Source organism: Anas acuta, chromosome 1 (assembly GCF_963932015.1).
Source record: "Anas acuta chromosome 1, bAnaAcu1.1, whole genome shotgun sequence".
NCBI lineage: Eukaryota > Metazoa > Chordata > Aves > Anseriformes > Anatidae > Anas > Anas acuta.
The window spans coordinates 191728086-191750464 of record NC_088979.1 but is presented as its reverse complement, the minus strand read 5'-3'; the positions used below and the strand labels follow the sequence as shown (position 1 = coordinate 191750464).

The following is a 22379-nucleotide window of genomic DNA, read 5'->3' as shown; positions in this document are numbered from 1 at the left end:
ACACTGCCCTTCCATGTTGCTTTTCTTTTTCTCTCTTTCAATACCTTCATATTTTAGTTCATATTAGAACTGAAAATGTTATAAGATGAAGAGCACTAGAATTTTGTGAAGGAAATAATATCACCTGTATTATTTCAAAAAGATTTTCAATTCATTTTGAAAGTTGGACTTAACAATAGTGCTACATAACAGCAAGTCAGAGGATCACCCCAAAAAGAGGAGACTCAAAGTTTGGTTCATTCCCTTTAGAAAAGGACCCTGAAAAGATATACAGACTCTGCAAAAGCTTGTCGCTATAAGCAGATGTTACAGGCTAGACTGAAGATGGAAAATCACACAAAATAAAAGACCATGGCAGCACTAGACCAAAAAAAGAAAAGGAAAAAAGACTCGAACTGGTCAGACAGGAAATTTACACAATCTTAAAAATGTCATCTAATTAGAAGAATAGTGACACACCTTAATTAAATTCAACTATTTGTTGCTAGTGATGACTGCAGCCTAGATTTGAGGACTTCAGAGTTGTCAACCTATGTCAGACCCCATATAAGACTTCATGTCATTTCCCATGAGAGCAGTGATGGACCTCTCCATCAGCTGTGCTCATTGTCAGGAAGCCCTGTGATCTACACCCATTCACCGTATCATATCATGGATAAGGCTACAGAGAAGCCAGGCTTCTGAGCAAATTCAGCCCCAGGAGAAAGATCTGTGGATAGCAAGGATCTAGGCTTCAGCCACCAGAAATCAGCTGGGGGTCTATCTGCATGGCAGCATCTCCAAGGGGAAGACTTGATTGCTTTTCTTGTTTGCTTGCATAAGCGAAGGAGAAGAAACCAATAAGAAGATATGAACAACAATAATAGTGGCAAAGAGAGAAAAAAAAGGATTTTATGGAAACAATATGTCATTTTCTACAAAATTCTGCACCCACATAAAGATTAGATGCAAGGACTTGGAAGACCCTACATTCACTCAACTAGCCATTAACTGGCACTATTACAAAGGTAATTTTACCAATATTTTGTAATGGCGAACAATACATTTTCTGCATAATTTCCCTGAAGCACAAGGTGAAAGCACAGATTCCCCCATTATCAGGTAGTCCTGCTCTCTTTAATTATCTACTATGTAAATAAACATGAAAACTGGAGAGAGAAATCTCTCTTATGTCTGAACTCTCTTATTACCCTGTGCATTGCTGCATGACACTGAACAAAAGCTATTTCTAAATGCAGATGTTTTCTGACTGTTATTTGGGACTTCAGTGACACAGAACAAATGCTATCTTGTGGTTACCTGTTTTGGCTTTTCTGTCTTTAGAGACTTTCAAAAAAATTTCAATGCCTTTGCAAAGATACATTCAGAATGTGTATGTATTTTCAAGTGTATATTGTCAACAAATTCCTAGATGATAGGACAGCTTTTGCCATTCCCTTCAACATGCTAACATCAGCATTCGGGTGGGAGCACATTAAATCGACTTAAATCAACTTGAGTATTTGAGTTCTGTTAAACTAATTTTTTTGTTTGTTTGTTTGTTTTTCATGTTATTTTATTTATTTTTTCCCTTGCAAGTTAGTTTTAACCTATGTTCATTTCTGGCATGATTCATCATGTAGCCCACCAGTGCTTATATGGGTGTCATCTCTACCTCCAGGCAATGGTGCAGGACAAAAGGGACTGGACATCTTCCAGCGCTGGTGTGCACCAAAGCAAAGTGTTTGTTAAATTATAATGGAAGGAGACCTGGTCCTAGACATGCTCAAGTGGGTGCGGGTGAGTGTGGGGCACAGCTGTGTTTTCTGAGCAGCTTTCCACGGAACCAGAAAGATCATCAGACTGATCTGTTTTCCTCCCTCTACCCTAGGGAAAAAAGGTGTCCAGGAAATTGTTTGCTTTGGAATGAATTTTTGGTGTGTTTTGTTTGTTTTCTGCATACATACTAAATACAGAAGGAAACTTCTTATAAATGTTAATGAATGGGATCTTCATTGAAATGCACTGAAGATTGACTGATATAAGTGACTGCAGGTGCGTTATGAGGATGCATAGAAATTTAAGAAATTTATCACAGCTATTAATGATCTGTGAATGAAGACAGACTCAGTGGGACAGATTCCCAATAATCACAAGCATCACAAACAGCAACTTTCACAACCATCTGAAAATTTCCCATTATCTGTACATAAAGTTTACTGAAAATACTTTTTTTTTTTCTCTCCTGGGAAAAAAAATTTTCCTAAAAGGTAATACTCCTAAAATGTAATTCTAGTCTTATAACAGAAACTGCAGAGTTGCATTTATATTAACACCTTTAAAATTGTAGTCATGTCCCTATTTATGTCCATTCTGTCAGGATCGATTCAACATTAGGTAACACATTTATCATGCCAAGTAATAAAGTGCTTTCTGACTTGAATTATGAGTACCTATTATATTAGCTTACATTCAATTAATTATGTTGTGCAAGTTCTAATTTCAAAATGAAACCCTTTATCAATGTTCCGTGGCTCATATCACCAAGAAATTAAATGTATCAGTTATCACAGAAGAGACATTCAGGAGGAATTAAAAGAGACTATGTTGTCAGTCATTCCAGTAATGTTTTAGAAAAACAAACAAACAAAGAAACGAAACATATTTAATAAAAAACTTTTTGCGAAGTTCTGGGCTAGCAGGGAGTCTTTAGCAGCTATTTCCCTCTGCAACATCTCTGATGCTATGCATCATTCCAGGGTTTTGCCAATGGTAAATTCTCACTAACAGACAGGGACAGTTGGTATTAAACAACCTCTGCCTGCAGAAACAGACAGCTACAGGGAGCCAGGAGAGGAGAGGGAGGTCAAGGAAGTAAACCGGTAGCTGTCACAGTGGTTGATATCATACGTTTGACAAATTCAAACTCCACTTAGTATTTCAAGCAATAATGTGGTAATAGGAGCCATGAACAGGAACAGAGATTTCAAGAGTCATCTCAAGAGTGGGACTAAAAAATGCATGAAGGCTGGAAAAGTGAAACAGGTTTTAGAAGTTGTGATAGGAAGAGATACATTGTGTAATTGATGAAAGATGGCTACAAATCAGGATCAAGTTGGCTCAAAGAAAATTGGAATTAAAACCTTTGTCCATAACCAAAAATAAAACTAGGTCAAATCTGTGGCATGAACACTGTCCTGTGCTCACCCAAAATGGTAAATCCCTCACATGTTCCTTCATAAGAATTTGATTTTTTCTGCAACACTGCCATAATATTTATAAACACTTTCTTTATTAGGCTGCTGGCTGTTTATAAGCATGGTGATTTTTGCAACTGATTACTTAATCATGCCACTTAGGCATCATAATACATTTTTTTCCAAATTCCTGATGCTGTGATAGTGCTATTTTATCATGTGGCAATGAAAGTAGAGTCCAATACTGGATTTTGAAGCCAATTTGTGATTAATAGGGGTAGGCTAAATTATATGTCAGCAGGAAGAAGACAACTAATTAACAACATTTTAAACCCCTCATACTTGGGAACCTTGGTAAATAGGAGTGTTACATATGCTCAAGACCACAACTAAAAATGAGCTAAAAATATGTGGGAAAAGTGTCCCAGTGGTGTGACTTCATTTTTGCACAGGACATATAACAATGCATCTCTTCTCAAGGTAGTTAATGAAGCACAGCACATTCGGATAGCATTCAGAGTAACAGAGAGGCAATTTAGCATCACTGTCAGGATTCCCCTGCTGGAGCTGGCTGTGAGGGAAATGACTGAAATTCTTCTTTATCCATAAAACCTATGAATTACTTTTAAAGCTGTTTATGACTTTCAGTAACCCTACCAGCAATATCTACATTGCATTTGTGCAATTTTGATCTCAGCTAAAGATGTAAAATTAACCCTGTTAAAAGAATTGTCAGTGTCTCAAATGATGAGAAGATTGCTGGCCAAATCCACTTCGGTTTTATGGCCCTCTTCCATGTACCCTCTTCAAATAGCTCTCATCAGCATCTCCCTCCATTCAGAATACAGTTGAAAACATGAAAATTAATTTTGAATTACACAGGCTTTGAGCTGGTCTTGTAATTTTTCAGTTCTTTCCAAAACTCCCATTTATGTACATCATTGTAGCTATCTGCCAGCGTCAGCTGCAGCATGTGGGCATTGGTTATATATCTTTCAATTCATTTCCCCCACCCAGATGATCCCAAGTTAATGCAAATTGCACCATGTCGTTTCTTACAGCAATTTTATGACCAAACTACACCCCAATGAAATTAATTCTGTCACCTTCATCGTGACTCAATTTGTTACATACACTTTCCCGAGACTGGCAGGTGCTTGCTCCAGGCTGCATTTAAGTCTGTAAGATGCATTATTCACAAGTGATGTTTTACAACCAAATTAACAATTGTCAACAGCAACAAGAAAAAAAGAGAAAAAGGACTCAGCTAATAAAATAAGAGAAGAAAAATGAACCTTTGAAATTGAATTATCTGAAATAAAGACATTTCATTGTCTGAAATAAAGACAATTATGCCAGTTTGAAAACATAGTTCTATTTCCTTGCCTTTTCTGCCTTTGACAGATATTTTAAATAACCTAGGTATACACCAGATCAAGAGTTTTTTCTTTGCAAAGGATTGCAACAAATGTTGGTTATTATCTAGTTTTTGAAACATTGGGGTGTTCCTGGGGTGCTCTTCCATGGCATTATCACTTTGCTTAAGAGCCTGTCTACTGAACACCAAACTTGCAAAGCACTCACCAGCTCTCGGGGACCATATGGCTCACAGAAAGTGACAGCGCTGCCGTGCATAATCACACCACACTGCTCTCCAACCTCACAGTTTCTGCATTCAGACCTGCAGGAAGAACAGAACACGTTCGAAATGGAAATTAGAAACCTCACGTTGGAGACTGCATCAAGTTTAAAGACTGTAAAATAAGAGTGTTACAGTTTGGTGCTCAAACTGAACGTAAAGGTTGAGCATTGGCACGTACAATGTGCTAGAGCTGCCTCTCAAGAAAGGACCTTGTGGGTAGGTATTTGCTCTCTGCACGCTGTTACCTCCCCACTCCCCCTCCCCTTCCCCCCAAAAAAAGGGAGCGTCTCTTATCGGCTGCAAAATGTCACACAACAGGAAGCCAGGCAGAGCTTTTACATATATAATTTATCCCAAAATTACTGTTCTTCCAAAATCCTTACTGCATGTTTGCTATACTAGGTGCAAGCCTACTACTGCAGAATTACCATGTCTTGAACAGGATAGCTCAAGGAAAGTGGGATCAGCCTGGGGGCACAAAACAGTGGGGATGAGTGATTTTATGACACCACCTAAGATCATGGGGAAGGAAGGAATTCAGAAATGTTCCAGGTGTTACAGAAATGTTACAAAGCTCCTTGAAACATGTGTGCCTGAACCATTAGTGTCGGGGTCTGACATCATCTGTGTCATCTCCTCCAGTTCTCCTGCATCACTTCTTGATAACCTTGGCTCCATCAGCAGTGGCAGAAACCTCATTCATGAAAATGAACAGAGTAAGCAGCTCAGGTTTGGAGAGAAAAAACATGAAGCTCCACATAACACAGGGTTAGTATGCCTTCAGTCCCCTATTGCACCATGGATGGGGGCTGGTAGACCCAGCACAGAACTCAGCCTTTGGGCACCTCATTGAGTTCCTCCAAACAAGAACATCACACTTCTTCCCAAGAGGAACAGGAACAGGCATTGCAGAAAATTTGTAAGCCTTGCCCCTTTCTGGCTGCAGGGTTATCTATTCCAAAGGGCAGGCTGGAGGTGGGAACTGAGTGGAGAAGTGAAACTGTGGCAGGCAGTACTTGCACAGTTTGACCTCTGCCATCCAAGTGAGACCCATCTTCCTAGAGGACACTGGCCCCTACAGAGGAGGCGGTCTCTGCTCACTTGCATGCTGCAACCCTACCCTGAAAGTGCATACCAAGCAGCCCCTACAGCCCAGTTGCTCTAACACGTTTCTTGCTGCTGCTTTCTATTCATAATTGTCATATCCCCTATTCCTAGTAACAGAGGGATGTGAGACTTTTCACCTTTTAGGGGAAGAAGTATGCAGAAAATCTCAGAAAGGCTGGTAATTGTTGCTGAATTTAATATGAAGGACTTTACACGCAGCCTGACTGAGGAGCAGAGGAAGGGCCCTCTCCCTCAAGGACTGAAGTATTGGTTTTTGGCTTGAGCCACGACAAACAGCCCCCACCAAACTGCCTCAGATAAGGCTGACCAATATTGTCTTCAGACATCCCAAGCTCACCTTTAACATCAGATGTAATGGCATTGCAAGCAATGGTGAACTCACTTGAACCCTCTTATTTTTTTCTGATTTCCCTCTGTACTTTTATAATTGGTATTTTTAGAGTCTGAAGTGCAATGAGACTTATATAAGGGTAGTTTAGACCATTTTTTCTTTGCTTTCACTCACACAAAATGCCTCAATCTTGGCCACCTTTTCTAATGTAGAGTGCCACCAAAATAAATGTTTCTACATAGAGTCCAGATATAGTTTAGCAGTTTGCAAAAAGTTTGCGTTTATTTTCCCTTTAATTCTCCAGCTAATTTCTGGATGGAGGATCTTCACAGAATCTCAACGGAAATCAGATGGAAAGGAAGAAAACCCAAGAAAATAGGGACTTGCTGTCAAAATACGTGCTCATAGAATCACAGAATCATAGAATCACAGAATGGATTGGGTTGGAAGGGACCTTAAATATCACCCAGTTCCAACCCTCTGCCATGGGCAGGGACACCTCCCACCAGCCCAGGTTGCCCAAAGCCCCATCCAGCCTGGCCTTGAACACCTCCAGGGATGGGGCATCCACAGCTGCTCTGGGCAGCCTGTGCCAGTGCCTCACCACTCTCTGAGTAAATAATTTCTTCCTAACATCTCATATAATAATTCTGCTTTCTTTAAGTTTAAAGCCATTATTACAATTCCTTCTCCTCAGAGCTGCTCTCAATCTATTCTCCACCCAGACTGTGTTTGCATTTGGGATTTCCCTGGCCCAGCTGCAGGACCTTGCACTTGGCCTTGTTGAACCTCGTGAGGTTTGTACAGGCTCATCTCAAGCCTGAATCTTACTTGAATCCTATACAGATTTCCTTGAGTTTTTCACTTCTTTTCCTAGGTTATGATGCTTGCTTGTCTTTTTGTTAATAGGTGTTGTGCTAAACCTCTGCAAGTCTTTCTGTAAACAGCTTGCAAAGGGATATTTCTATTCCTGCGTGTCCCAAAACCATCAGCGCATCATGAGCATGGATGGGCAAATGAAATCTCTGGCTCGAACAGACCAGTAGCATTGTCAAAGTGTAACGTTGCCCATGGAGCTGGAGCAGCATTTCCCCACAAGATCTGGGGAAAGAAGAATGGGCTGCTGCAAACCCTGGTAGTGTTTAGAAATAACATTTGACTAATTTTTTAAAATATACATTTAACTAAATGGAGCTATTTTCTGGTCTGTTCTCACAGCAAACTGCAGTTCATTGACACTCTGTTGGGGGACCTTCCCAGAGTGGCAAAAGAGGGGTAACAGGGGTAACTTTATGCAGAAAGGGTTAACTCTGCACAGAGTACAATGTCCTGCACAATACTCTGCAAGTCTGAGTGCTAAGCTTTCCTGAGGAATAGATGTTACACTTTCAGATACATAGATGTAGTGAATAATTGATTGCATTTGTTATTTTGGGTCTTTTCAGCTGGTCCAGGGTCAGTTTAGTGCAGGGCTGGCTTTCATATGCCTACTTCCATTAGAGAAGTCAAAGATGAATGTCTCTTTTCCTCTTAATAAATTGCTTCCTTAATCTGAGATTTGATTAAGCTTAGTTTCATTTCCAGTTCCAAAAACAAAGTTATATTTAAAAAATCCTTGAGGTTTTTTCTTGCATGACTATATTATTAAAGTAATTCAGCAAATCACACTGATAGCATATAGTATTTTGGATTTAAGTAGCAAAATTAAATCCTCTAATAAAGTAATGTAGTTCCTATTGATTTCAATGAATTAATATTTATTTATAGAAGCTGTAGTTGGCCCATAATTTTATTTTTCAATATAGCTCCAGGACAGAACATGTGAGTGAACCAAAGTGTACTTTAGGAGAAAACACAGAAACAATGTTTATGGAGTATTTGTGTTGTCATTGCTTAAGTTTCACTTGATCCCTGAATTCTGGTAGCTGAAAAACATGGGAACAGAAGCAAGAAAAATACCTGGAATTCTAAAGTATCCTGGCTGTTTCTGAGCATTATTTTCATTATCTGCCCCTACATTTTGGGGGTTTATATTGGAGCAACTGCCTGAAATCTTGATATATGCAGACAGAGACATATATAGCAGGAAAACTGCCTATGAAAACTAAGTAGGGAACTCTTATGCCCTCATGAAAGGACAGACTTAATCCAAGGGATAATTTTAAGTTTTTACTCGTTGTATTTCAGTAAATATACAGTGATTTGGTTGTTCATCTGTTCTACTTCTGTAACGTGGTCTATGAAATATGGAGAAGTGTTTGGAAGTCTAGAAATGCTGTCCTCCTAACACAGCTCTTTCATCATTACTCATCTTCTCTAGGATGACTCCTCTCATCAGAAATTGGATGGCTGTTGGTAATCCTGATTCAAACCTTTGTACTCTCTCTGAAATGTATCACTTCTGACAATAAATTGCTTGGTAGCTTGACAGAAATGTATGAAGAGTAAGAAAACTGATCTGCTGTTCCTCAGACCACCGTCATCATATTAAGTACTTAGAAATGATCCAATTTGCTTCTCTCCAGGTGCAGACAGTAAGGTTAACTTCTTTACCATTCTTATAACCAAGAGACAATATTAATTGCTCTGTCTAGGTGTAGCTTTTTACATTATCTTTCTCACCTGCCTGGTCTAAAATCTTAGCACATTAAAATCATTTCAGTCTTCTCTTCACTGCTCATTTTCATTGCCACTGTTGGCGTTTGTCATATTCATCTAGATGCCTTCTCTACAGACCTGCCATCACTCTCATCCCCGGCCTAGAGAGTCCCACCTCTCTCAGCTATTGTTCTTCACTTTGCTGAAGGGGAAACATCTGCTGTTTCCTCATTGCTATTTGTCATCTCGTTTCCCTCTACAATACCTGAGTTTGCGGACATTATATTGACTGATGTCTTTTGTGATGTCTGGACTATAAAGAAGATAAACATCTCAAACTGCCAAGAGATTTTAAAACATAAATCTTTCTGAAGTTTAATCCCACAGTTTTACTGCAATTTCAAAACCACTTTAGGACTTCTCTCTCCTGTCACAAAGCTTTCCTCCACCTCTTTGCCACTGGAAATATCACAGTACCTCTTCATTTCTCATGTACTATGAATAAGTGATGGAGCCTGTTTCTTACTGATTGATTTTACTTGCTCAGCTTTTCTTCATGTCATCTTTGAAGAGTCTATCTTTTGTAAGTGATTGCTGTTTGAAGTGCCAATGGGCTTTGAGATGAAACATGGCATCAGGTTGGGAAGAAGAGTTTAGCCAGCTACAGCTTCCATACAGAGTTTTTCTTTATTGAATTTACTGAATCCCCTGTTGTCTTAATCCCTACTGTTAAAACTGTGTTTTATCCATGTATTAACATGTATTAATGCCAGCATCTCTACTAATATATGCATCTGCTTCATTCCCACCCCCCCTCTGCTTCCCCCCTGCTTTTTTGTCCCAAGATTAAGCCATTTACCATTAGGATATATATATATATATATATATATATATATATATATATATATATATATATATATACATATATATTATTTTATTTTTTTCTTGTTGGACTGTTTTAGTTGTTATATAGCACCATTTTTATACTCTACCATGAGAAGAGTTACATGGAGGTTATGAAGTTACATGGAGGCAAAATGAGCACAGAAACAGGTGCCCAATAAACTAGACAGTCTTCCAGATACCACCTATATTGGGCCTTTACTCATTCAGCCACCACCTGGACTTTTCTCTTGCAAGACACAGACCACGTGTTCTAGAAAGTTTGAACAAGATGCACAAAAACTTGCTTCTCTTCTGCTACAACAAAGTATTCATCAGAAGTATCAACCAGAACCTCAAAAAGCAAACAACCTTTCCAGAAATTGGAAACATGCAGTTCTGCCTTCAAAAGGTTCTGATTAAGCGTTTCCTCCCCTAAAGGATTGAAAACTGAGGCTTCCCTGTGCATGGGCTCCCTGTGTTTATGTTTACATGATGCAGATTTCCTTTCCCTACAAAGTAAACCAATTACTTTCATGGTTTCTGAGCTTTCTGAACTAACACACTCCTGCCAGTTTTCAGCAAGTCCTATGGACCAGAAAACACCTGTGCTATTAAACTTTTCATTGAAAAATACAATAAACATTACTGCCTAATTAGTTCTGCAAGTCAGCCGTGAACTCTTCATGGCTGTCAGTGGTATGTTGACCACAGAGTGGGATTCACTTAACTACCTTAACTTACACACCAAATACATATTAGGCATGAAAAGAGAGATGCTAATTTATGAATCCATGAGTCATATTTATTTCAGAAGGGAGATCTTTGTAAAGCATGTAGCAAATGAGTTGAGAGAAATGAGGAAATCTTTGCTTAAATAAGCAGGTGTGTGCCTGTGGGTTAACAGCTTTTAAAAATAGTCACATTCTGACATTATTGCTTGTTGGAAGACAGCAATATAAAAATTAGTTGGACACACCACAAAAGGAAATCTCCATGGTGGTTGAGTCCCAAGAAAACTGAAGAGATAAGATGTGCTACAGTTCCTTCGTTCCCAGAACAGAAGTTCTCCCTGTTTCTTGCTTCACCTGTTGTCTCCTCTCCTGCTGCCTCCTCCCCTCCTCTTTCTGTACTACTTCAACAGTTTTTCCTGTCTTCTCTCACTAACCAAACTGTGATTTGGTCAGGAACCCATTCCCAGATGCTGTGATTATTGTGTTTACAAAGAGCCCTATCCCATCCCTTCCTTTCTCCTCCTCTCACAGCTCCAGAAACACCCATGGCCACGCCTTCCTTCCTCCTGAGTCTCTGAAGAAACAGATGGTTGCTGGCTGGGATGTGTCTTTTAATTCATTTAAAAGACCAGAAATCCATAAAAAACAGACAGACACTCTCAAAATCATACAGTGCCCCTGTGCAAAATAGTTATTTGATGTGGGGCCTCTTTCAGCGATGGAGTGGCACACCAGATCTGCTGGGACTCATAAAATTAGACACACACACAACCTATAAAAGGCTTTGCTTGTGCTCTTGGACTGCACATCTCTGTCCAGAGTTGCACATGCCAGAGAGCAGATCAGGAGGAGGGGAAAAATGCAAATCACACCCAAGCCACTGCTGCATAGGATCTGGGAAGAAAAGGCCATAGGATAGTATTAACACCTCTCTTTTCATCTTTACACAAATAATGGCTTCAGAAATTATTAGAGGGGCTTAGTCTAACTGGCCCCTGGTGACAAGGCGCCACTGGAGTGTTGGTGCACAAGGCAGCTGCTACCACACTCCGAGCACAGCAGACCAGGGCCAGAGCAGGGCTGGGAATCCTGCTCCAGCAGTTACTGCAATTGTTTGTGATAAAGATGGGATTTTAGCAGCTGCCAGGGGAAAAATGCAATTTTAGGATGGATGGTGTAAACTGTTAATAATCCCTGATTTAACTCCCACCAGACAGTCAAATGAGAATGAGCTTTCTGCCACTAAGCAGCTCTTCACTGGAGGGAGAGCTACTGTAGAAATCCTTTATGCAGAAAAGCTCATGACACCTCATTATAGTTTTCTTTTATTTGTGCTCCACTTCCATTTAACATTGCTGAAGATGTTGGCTTTCTGGTGTCATTACAGGGATATCAAGGCATCCGTCACAGGACTGCAGTGAGTTTTAGGACTTTCTCCCAGCACACAGCTCTGTGCACTCACCCACCAGCCAAGGTGGGTCAAGGTTATTCCATGGGGAGCACATCCAAATCTCAGGAACAAAAGGACCAGGAGACTGGGGCCTCTTTTAGTCTGAAATTTCTCTACTGAGATTTCTGAAAAGCAAGGGTGAATTTAAAGATAAGAGAGCAATGGATAAATAAATTATGGAGGCTCCCAACAGACAGGCCCTCTGTGAGTTATGAGACATCTGCAGGGAAATAATGCCTCCTCTCATTTCCTTCCACTCAAGTCCATTTAACACACTGCTGTTAAAGCTATCTACCTTGGCAGCTATTCTGTAACCCATTAAGAGTCCTTGATCTATTCATTCCCACAAAGAAAGATTTTTTTTTGTTGTTATTTTTCTTTTTTCCTTTTTTTTTTTTTTTTAATATTATAGCATTCCAGGTCCCTAATGCATCTGTCCAGAAAAAAAAAAAAAATCATTTAAAGAGATAATGTAAAAGGAACAAAAGGAGGAAAAATACTAGGCATATACTAAAAAGTAATTCAATAAGTATGTGTAAAAGAAAAATATCTGTAGCATTCCACAAACCATAATCTTTTTATATAAGATGGTGAAACCATGAAAGACATGCAAAGATGGAAAACTGTGAGACCTTAATAAAAAAGAAAGTAAAGTTAGATTTCAAAGAATATATGTAATCCTATCTAACAAATGGTAGCTGCTACAAAGCTTGTTTTATCTGAAAAAAATAAACTAACCCATTAAAATATTTCTATCTTGTATGAATGAAATCAATCCAATTAGTTATGTTTATGAATTAGGATTGGAGGGAATAAAATAAAAATAAAAAACATAAAAAAAAATAAAATAAAAAACAGTATCAACCTCATATTAAAAAAAGTGACTCCAACCTTTAAAACCTTGTGTTAAGACCAATAGATGTGTTTATCTGGCTACAAAATGATCATTAGACATGTTAACTATGTAGTGTAAAATCAGTTCTGTACTACAAGAGACCTGTAACTTCTTCCTTTAATAAGTACACATATACCATACAAAATGGTACTCTGTCACTGTGACGGTGCACTTGAGCATGTACTGCTTAAGAAATAATAACAACCTGTCCTTGCTGTTTCAAACATAAATTGTGATAATGTATATGACCCTGCTCAGGAATCCTGTCAAATGATAAAAAATAGGAATTAGGAACTACAGTACAGTACCAGAAAGGCAAGAGCTTTCCCTTCCTATGCAATACAAAAGATAAGGAAATTCTTGCCTTCCATGAAAAAAGATAAGAAAAAATAGTTAGCTTCACCAGAAATATGTACTTCATGAACAGGAAATGAAAATATAATTGAAAAACAAAGTTTAAATATTGAAATTCAGCACCTTTTCCATGAAAAGCTTTGATCTGAAGAAATCAATATTTTCACACAAAAATATTGAGTGAGTTCAGCTCTACTTCTTTCTATTTTTGGATTAATTCAAAATTTGAAGTCAGTATGAATTTGCCACTCACGTTAATGGGCTTAGAATTTCTTGTTCAATCATTAATCAATGAATTAATAAGCTAATATATGTAGGTCCTTATGGATTAAGCTATACCAATGTGAGCTGAGGTATCTAGGAATTCATATAATACAGATATGTCACTGTAATAAACAAAATGTATTAATTTGCTAAGATGTATATAAAGGGAAGCAGAAGTCTGAAACTCACCACATGTTAGGATTCAATTCTTGCTGATGGTAAGAGTCAAAGTCATCTCGTAGGATAATGCTGTCGCTGTGCATTTCAGCTAAAATAAAAGAAAGTGCAATATGAAAAACCCAGCTTAATCAGCAGGTATTTTCTTGTTTTGACAAAGTATTGTCTTTTCTAGAGCTACAGTAATACAATGTAAAATGGGGAGGTAATATTTAAAGTGCGTTAGTTAGAAAAGCAGGTTTTTTTGCTGTTGGTATTTTTTCTTTTCCCTTACTCTGGACCATAGTACCACAAAAAATTAAGAGGTATCCCAGTCTATTACATAAATGTTATGGCCATAAAAAGATGCAGTCATCTAATATATACTGATAGCAGTAAAGATCAATTCATTTAAAGTATCTAAGCTGTGAGTTATATTATGTAAATATTTCCAACTATTGGTCTGCACACTTTAGACTACAACTTTCACCCTAGATTTGCTAGGGTGCTTTTGAACATTTAAGTATAATGACCAAAAAATATTACCTCCCAAACTTGGGCACCAGTATTTCTATTAAACAGACCCTTTTCTACAAATACTTCCCTTGAATGAAGTGACGGACTCATGTTATTCAAACTGAGCAAGGATGCCAGAATCTTGCCCACATTAACCAAATTGCAACTCAATAGTTGGTGAGAATAACTGGAACTTTGTGATGTGCTCCATGCCCTGCTTTGGGAGCAGGACAGGAACTCTCCTAGGTGCAACTTGTAGGTGTATGGGGACAAAATTCAGTGACCCTGAATTGGTGTGACACACTGGGGGTTATGTGTCCTTATGAAAATGGGTGCCGTAATGCACAGCTAGGAAGAAAGGCTTTGTGGCATGATATACTCACACTGCAAAGGCTCAAAGGTGATAAATAAACAGCAATAAAAATCACAATGAACAAAACAACTAATCAGAGTTAGACATAATTCAATTCATTTTATATGAGTCTCATTTTTATTTGAATTCCCCAGAGCTCATTTCATATGACCTTACAGATTGTTTATTATAATAAAGTTAATATTTCTGAGTTTTAGTAATAAGAATGACAAATCACCTACCTAGGTGAGGATGTAATGGAGCTTCCGTTGGAGCTGTGGAGAACAAAGACACACAAAGCATGAATATCTGCTGTGATCAGGACTTAATTGCAGCATTAAAGATCAGTTCAGCATAAACCAAATTGTAACAGTACGTGCTCTGCTAAGTCAATTCTTTAGACATTTTAATTATGAAAAATGTGATGCACTAAAAGTTATAAAATATAGTATAAATACAAATAAAATAAATATTCTCTAATTAAAATAAGCACCAATAATAAATGAAATATATAAACTGCTGTATAGCAAGGTAAGAAAGATCTAGTCTAGAACTATGAGATATTATTAGAAATAGTTCAGAATAAGATTCACTAATTTAACAATTGATTAGAAGAGTTGAAATTACGTTCAAAAAAAGAAGTAAAATCTAGGAGAGGCAAAAATGCCACGTTTTGACCATTTATACTCCTCTGGACAACATTTTACTAGGCATAGTTTTTGGAGGAAAAATCCTATTATTCCTAGTGCAACAACTATGGGATTGACTCAGCCTATCACTGAATCAAACACTTATTTTTAAGCACATTTTTGCATACGTTGCTGAATCATTTCCCAGGTAGGCCTTATTCCTCCAAGATATGGTAGACAATCTTAAAGACACACTACACATGAGGTGTGTGTGAAATGGCTAATTTTTATTGAGTTGTCATTTTCTAACACTTTGCAAGAGGAGTCTTGGTGTAAAATTACACAAATAAAAACAATATATATATCTGTGTGTGTGTGTGTGTGTGTAGATATATACACAAAGAACTGGGGGAATGTAGAATGTGTCTACAGAGAGTACTAGATACTCCATGGTAGCCACTACATTCATAGGCTTGCCCAAGTATGTTACACCATTTTCAGAGGCAAAAAGTCTGCATATAAACAAGCTCCCAGGGAGCAGCTATCTTGTTTGCATCTCAGTACCTTGTCCAAGTAGCTGTATTTCTAGCTGCATTTTATAATTTGGCAAACAGAACACAAATAAAAGAAAAAAATATGATTCTGTGTCTCTTGTACACTGGCCTCAATTGTATCATGTTCCCAATTTCTTCAGTATGTTACAAAAAAATTACTGAAGTACCACAATTTCTGTCATAACATCTGACAAATTAAAAATAGATTAAAACAAACAAACAAACAAACAAAAAAACATAAACATGAATGTTGCAGTCTGTAGAGCCCTCACACGTAGTCATTTGAATAGTAAGTAAAACACAAATCTCATTTTTCTCTTCCTGTTTTTCCTTAACCACTTGGTTTGCTTGGGGTTGTGACATTTTGTAATGGATTTGCAACATTTCACAGGGAAGTTGAGAAGAGAGAGAATGAAACAAGGTAAGTGTCTGCAGACTAGAAAAGGATGGCAAGCAGTCTGGATTTAGTTCAGACAGAAGGCATTGATTCAGACTGGGAGACTACCATCTTTTAGTCCATTCAGTAACATACACAGACGATGCTGAAGACAACAATGTGACCACTGAAAGCAGCAATCTGCAGCAAAGAACAAATGCATTCTTAAGAATCTGATGTTGAAAAGAAGTTACAGAGATGCAGAAATATAAAATTTATTTATTTTCTTTCTTTCTTGTGTGTCTAACTTAGGATGTGGAGAAATGGCCTCAAGTTGCACGAGGGGAGGTTTAGATTAGATGACAGCAAGAATTTCTTCACAGAAACAGTGATTAGGCAGTAGACTGGGCTGCCCAGCAAACTGTTAGATACACCATCCTTGGAGGTATTTAGGAGGTATTTAGGGATGTCCACATGTGGACATAATGCTTAGGGACATAGTTTAGTGGTGGACTTGTAGAGTTAGGTGATGGTTGGCCTTGATGATCTTATGGGTCTTTTCCAAACTCTATGATTTCATGATTGTAACCTGCTGTATTTTTATGGAAGAAAGTTATCCATGTAAAGATTTGACCAGCAGCCTTCTTGTCTTCCTCAGAAGAAATGACAATAATGACTCTAGCAATGGCCCAAACGTCTCATCATGACAAGCTGGAGCTATTGGACACCATCTACAAGCTGGTAGGGCAACACTGATGGGTACTGCACAGGAAAAGACAGCATATGTCCCAGACATTGTTCATCTTCGTGGAGGCATATTTACATTTCTCCAGAAGACTTTTTAAAACCCTTTGCGCAGAAGAAATGAATTTGCCTGGATTAACTGAATTGTTTCCCAGGTAGAGCAATGCAGCTACTCTGGATTTTGCCAGCAGGAAAAGAAGTACATTGTGGCATGGGATTTGAAATACTCTTTAAGTTGTAAGTGACTAAGCTTAAAATAAGACCTCTGTTTCTGACGCTCAGTATTACCCTTTTTCATTAGTCTTGGCTCATCACTAGGAGCAATCTGAGAGGACATAGCTGAGAGCCACTCTGCTTGTACTCTTTTGTGAGGAGGATGGTTGTGTCAGGCCAGGTCACAGACAGACTCATCAGCTGGCCAAGGAAATTTCACTAACCTTCAAGAGCTTCCTCTACAATGAGAGCAATTCAGACCTCATAATGGAAATGAAAGACTAACTTCTCATTCATCCCAGGTCACTTGGCATTGTTCTTTGGAAGAGATTTTCTGTGGAAGGTGGTCCATGCTATTGCTGATGGTACTTTCTGAGGTTTTGCAAAATTACAGCATTCAGCTAAAAGAAGCAGGTATAGCAAAAACCTGCAATCTTTAAATATTCAAATTCCTTTGCCTTCAGTATTCTTTTTTGTTTCTTTGTTTGTTTGCTTTTGTTTGTTTTTTTTTGAATATAACTAGTTATTTATAAGATTAAAGAATAAAAAATCAGATTTTTCCTAAAAAGTTTCTTTAATTATGTGCATAGCATACTGCAAAACAAAACTGCTTACCAATAGGCTGAAATGAAAGAAACTGTGTAAATACATAATGCTACTACTAATCACTCATTTGAAAAAATACAGGTGGAGTTAAGCAAATAGTGTTGGACAAAAAGTTGTTCTTACAAATAAAGATTTTCTGTTAAGGGGGGCTTTGTTTCCCAAACCTCTACAGCATCTGAGAAGCCCAAGAATTTTCGCCTCCATCTAATTTGTAATTCAAATTCCAGATCTGAACATGACAAAATATTGTAAAAGTACTATTTAATGAGCAATGAACTTAGACTTTAATCTCACTAGGAATAATTTCTGTATTACATTTTATATTCCATTGCAAAACAGCCGTGTGTAGGTCTTCAAGTGCTGTAGCTAAGGTACCTAAAATATTATAAGTGTAGAACATCACAAAAAATTAAAAATATTTTTAGGTGTGACTCTTTTTATTAATTCATAGACCTACTTATTTTAAAACAGAGTAAATTGTACAGTGGGCCATATAGGGTGACTAAAGTCAAATGGAGTTTAATTGCATAAAATTAAAAAGCTAAAAAGTATATGGTGCAGATTAACTATATACTGAAAAGATCTAAACCACTTCCAATTTAAAAAACTTGCAGTACTTCAGGCTGAGAGGAGAAAAAAGCTATCTTAATAAGTATTTTAAATCACGATTCACTTTCTAAGATGGTTACACATGATTGAGTGGTTTAAAATCTAGAAACAGTATTTGCATGGCTCAAAAATACATATTAGCTTGAATGAGAATGTAAAAATGTAAAACAAATTAATTAATTATTATTATTATTATTTTGACTAGCACCATGGGTATATACAGAACTTTACAAGAGGTGAATTGTGCTAAGAAAAGAATGGAAATTGAGCTCAACAGAGCTCACAACCTAAGAGGCATGAGCAAACACAATACAAGAAAATGTAAGGAAATGTAGGATGCTTGCCTTGCAAGGCGAGGCAATCCTTTTGGTAAGGAAAAGCATAGAAGAGAGTATACAATACAAAGCAATTCAGAGAGAAAAGGCCACAGTCAAACTGGAAGCGTGAGAAAGTTGAAGAAAGTAATAGGGAATTCAAAAGTCAATGGGGTCATTGTGGGGCTCTGTGTCCATGGGATGAGGGAGAATGAAGGAATCTTTTGGAGTAAAAGGTTAAGATTTTCTGTGGATGAAGTAAGGCTAATGAAAGGTTATTAACAATTAAAATAATAGAAAAGTGTGTCCTGTCTTAGTTAAACAAGAGGGGAGGGAAAAAGTAGCAGCAATGGAATGCCAGCTCACACTAGAGGAGCTGGAATATGAGATGGGAAACAAGATCTGGTGATGGGTCTGATGCCCATGGAAATATAAGAACCAAAATCATTAAACATGGCAATAGGTAATGGTTAAGCAAGACAAGTGTTCAACCAGAAAAAAGAACTAACATAATGCAAATTAAACATATGTTCCAGCTATGTCAGTTTATACTATTGATACTGATATTCCATAGATCTTTGGGGTCAAGTCTGTGTATAGGGATAGGTAGGGAAAAACACAGCATAAGAAAACATTTGTAAAATTCACTGCAAAGTAGAGACTTTTTTTCTTTTTTTTTTTAGAACTCTGAACATATATCTATATATATTTTAAACATAAACCAAAAGAAAATTACAGAAACACAAATGCTCCCAGCCAAACACCAAACTCCAAGTTCAACAGCCAGCAGCCATTAGGCATCACTCACCAATCCATCACAAATGAGATGTGCAGAGGTATATTATATTTTGCAGATTATGAAAAAGTCTAATCTCCTCATTAGCAGCCAGATGAAGATGAAAAAGAAAATTAATGCTTTTATTTAGACTCCTGCCAATACTTGCTCTTCACTGGTAAACAAAGTTGCTATTGAAAGATAGATGCTGAACATCCCCCTAGAGAGAGTCAGTGCATTGCCTGAGGGCTGCATTATTCTCACTGACACATAAGCCAATACGTCAGCTCTGAACTTGAGTCTTCTGTAAAATACTACTCTGGTCAAGCCTGAGAGCCTGCAATCTGTTTTGTGTTTGTTTTTCAAAGTGTTCCTTAATCCATATTTACAAGGTACAAAACATGCCTAAAAGATCTTCCACAAACATTCAGGCGGAAGCTATCAAATCAAAGGGATCTGGGCCAGTTCTTGGGATTTACATTAACATGGAGACTTCTGTCAGAGCAGGGAGGGGTTTCTTAAGAAAGGAATGCCAATCCTACAATTTGTGGTGTTGAATATGAGATCATATGAAATTTTGGAAATCTTGCTGAAAAGAATGATTCTGCAGTAGGAGGGAACAACAACATCCTTCATCTTTTCCATCTTTTAAGCCTAATGGTACTGATTCTCCTGCAGTCAGTCAACTAAATGACACGCTCACAAATTTCCCAGCTGGTCCTTACGCCAAAGCACTGCATTATTAGCCCAAAGTTACAGAGCATACCAGGGGCAGGCTCTCCTTAACCCTCCAATGTCACTCGGTGCGGTGAAGGTGGGCTGGCGGTGTGATGTGCGTGCTGCCTCCATCCCTGCACCACAAGCTCTTTCTCCCCGGGACATCGCTGCTCTCACACAGACCTGAGCTCCCTTCAGTTTTACAGTGCAGTGCAGCCAGGTCTGATGTTTTGCCAACTCCGTTTTAATTATGCTAGTGCTTATTAAAGTAAGATTTTTGATCTACTCTAGCCAAGAATAAATATGAATTAATATGTACAGTAATATGTTTACCTTATTTTTAACTAATTTTACTATTAAATGAACATTACATGTATTATTAATTAAAGATATTGTTAACCGTAATACTATCATCAGTCATTAACATCCTTATTTTTCTTTACCAATATTTATAACAAACTATCTGCTCTGTCTTAGCTTATAAACTCTTTGTTTTCTTGCCTTTTGTGCTTGGCTTTTTTTTTTTTTTTTAGGATAATTTTTATGTTTCCTTTCTTTTCAAGATCCAATAAAATTCTTATAAACTTTAAAGCTCACATCAGTTCTCAAAGATCTCTCTAGCTTCTTAAAATATTTATTATATGCTGAACACACAGCTTTTCAAGTGATTGTTTTACTTTCCTTGGTGTCTTTCCCTGTGGCATCGTTCTTTATTCTATTCACATTATACATAGGGCTGCTGGTTTTGCATTGCCATTCCTTAACACAGCTCTTCATCATCCTATAATTGTCTTCAAAATAAGGACTACACTTTACTTTGCTGCACAAATCCCATTAACTCTATTAGGATTTACTAATGCATGTCCAATGGCAGACAGCCCCAACAATCATGATTTCTGAGATTCCTTGCTGCTTTCATGTCTTCATGTATATCCTTTGTACTAGTTATTATGAAGGCTGATATCATACCCAGTGAATACTTATTAAAAAGATGTCCTGTAATAAATCTAAAAAGTTGCCCTTTGGTTTTATGTTCTTTATTTAATATATCACATTATTCACTTCAGACTTTCAGTCAAGTAATATTTAGGGCCAGAAAGAGACCTTAAAACCCCACTTTGGTCAGTCTACCTTGTTGTTTTGCATATTTATTCTTTCCTCTAAATAAACACACTAATTCTATCTGAAATAATCCTTTGTTCTCATTAATAGCATTGCTGAAACTATGATTGTCTTCACGGAATGAAAGAAGTGAGGTTTGCGTCAAAGAAAAATCCTTTTCTTTGAAAAGGAAAATTAATGCTAAAAACCTAAGAGCTATAATAGTACACACTGGTTAGGAGAACCAATACAACGCACACTGTCTGCTTAAGAAGTAAGAACAAAAGGGTAAAGGAACTGCCTGATGCTAGACCTGACTGGAGGAAAGGTGATGGGCAATGAGGTATTGGACCAGCTGCATCAGGAGAACTGTGGCTGAGCAAGGAAACTAAGGGAAGAGGGGCCTTAGTGAAGAAAGTAATCTGGAGAAAAGCCACAAGAAGCTCTGAGGAGCTTGCACGTTGGCTTTTCAGGGAAATCTTGTAACACATCCATGGATGCCACTCACTAAGTCAAACCTGATGTTTGTGGAGTTACCACCATGGTATCAAGCATTTTGGAGAAGACAAAGACATGAAATCTCTGGGGTGACTGTGTACAAAGTAAAGAAAATCATTGGGAACATGATGGGAAACACAGAAGTTGCTGAGGATGTGGGAGGCTATGACAAGGTGGGGAAGCTGGAGGCCCCTTGTGATGCAGGACATGGCTATCAGTGGCTGGGTGGGAGGAGAAGGCAAAGGGACCACCATGGTTGAGCCCAGGCAAGGCACATCTCACCGTCTTCTATTCTCTGCACACAAAAGATACACAAATCCCATTTTCCTCTTGTCCCATGGAATCCCTCTGTGCTCCAAGACTGCATGCACTACCATCAGGAATTACTGTTCTAACCCACATATGTATTGCCAAAATGCTGATTTAAGGTTGGGTTATGTTCCAAAATTTAAGAAGTGTGAAACAGAGCAGGGTGAAAGAATTACAATACCTGATGCCAGCTCTCCTAGCAAAGACTCCTGGTCTAGCATGTCAGAAAGTAGGGACTGTAAAAGCCTGTACAGATGGATTTCTACTCACTAGTCTCTGCTTACCAAGGTGTTTCCTTCTAGCAGGGAGGAATCTTGTTGCTTTGCCCCTATTCTCCTTGACCACGCTGCCAGCTGTGATGCTGATAGTTATATGTTTCCTTTAAGCCTGTTTGCCCATAGGTTTCATCATGATGATCACTGCCAGCTCTCTGACTCCCTCTCACTCCTATATCAT

At 38.0% G+C, this 22379-nt stretch overlaps 1 protein-coding gene across 4 annotated transcripts in view; it reads right to left on the bottom strand.

Moving 5' to 3' along the window:
• Positions 1–22379, bottom strand: part of RELN (reelin) — a 285956-nt gene that overhangs the window by 146901 nt on the left and 116676 nt on the right. For all 4 annotated transcript variants that reach the window (XM_068669848.1, XM_068669849.1, XM_068669846.1 and 1 more), the window contains 3 exons: positions 14721–14753; positions 13644–13722; positions 4761–4857 (listed from right to left, as the gene is read on the bottom strand). In XM_068669848.1, coding sequence (XP_068525949.1) covers positions 4761–4857; positions 13644–13722; positions 14721–14753 — 209 coding nt within the window. The remainder of the gene's footprint in view (positions 1–4760; positions 4858–13643; positions 13723–14720; positions 14754–22379) is intronic.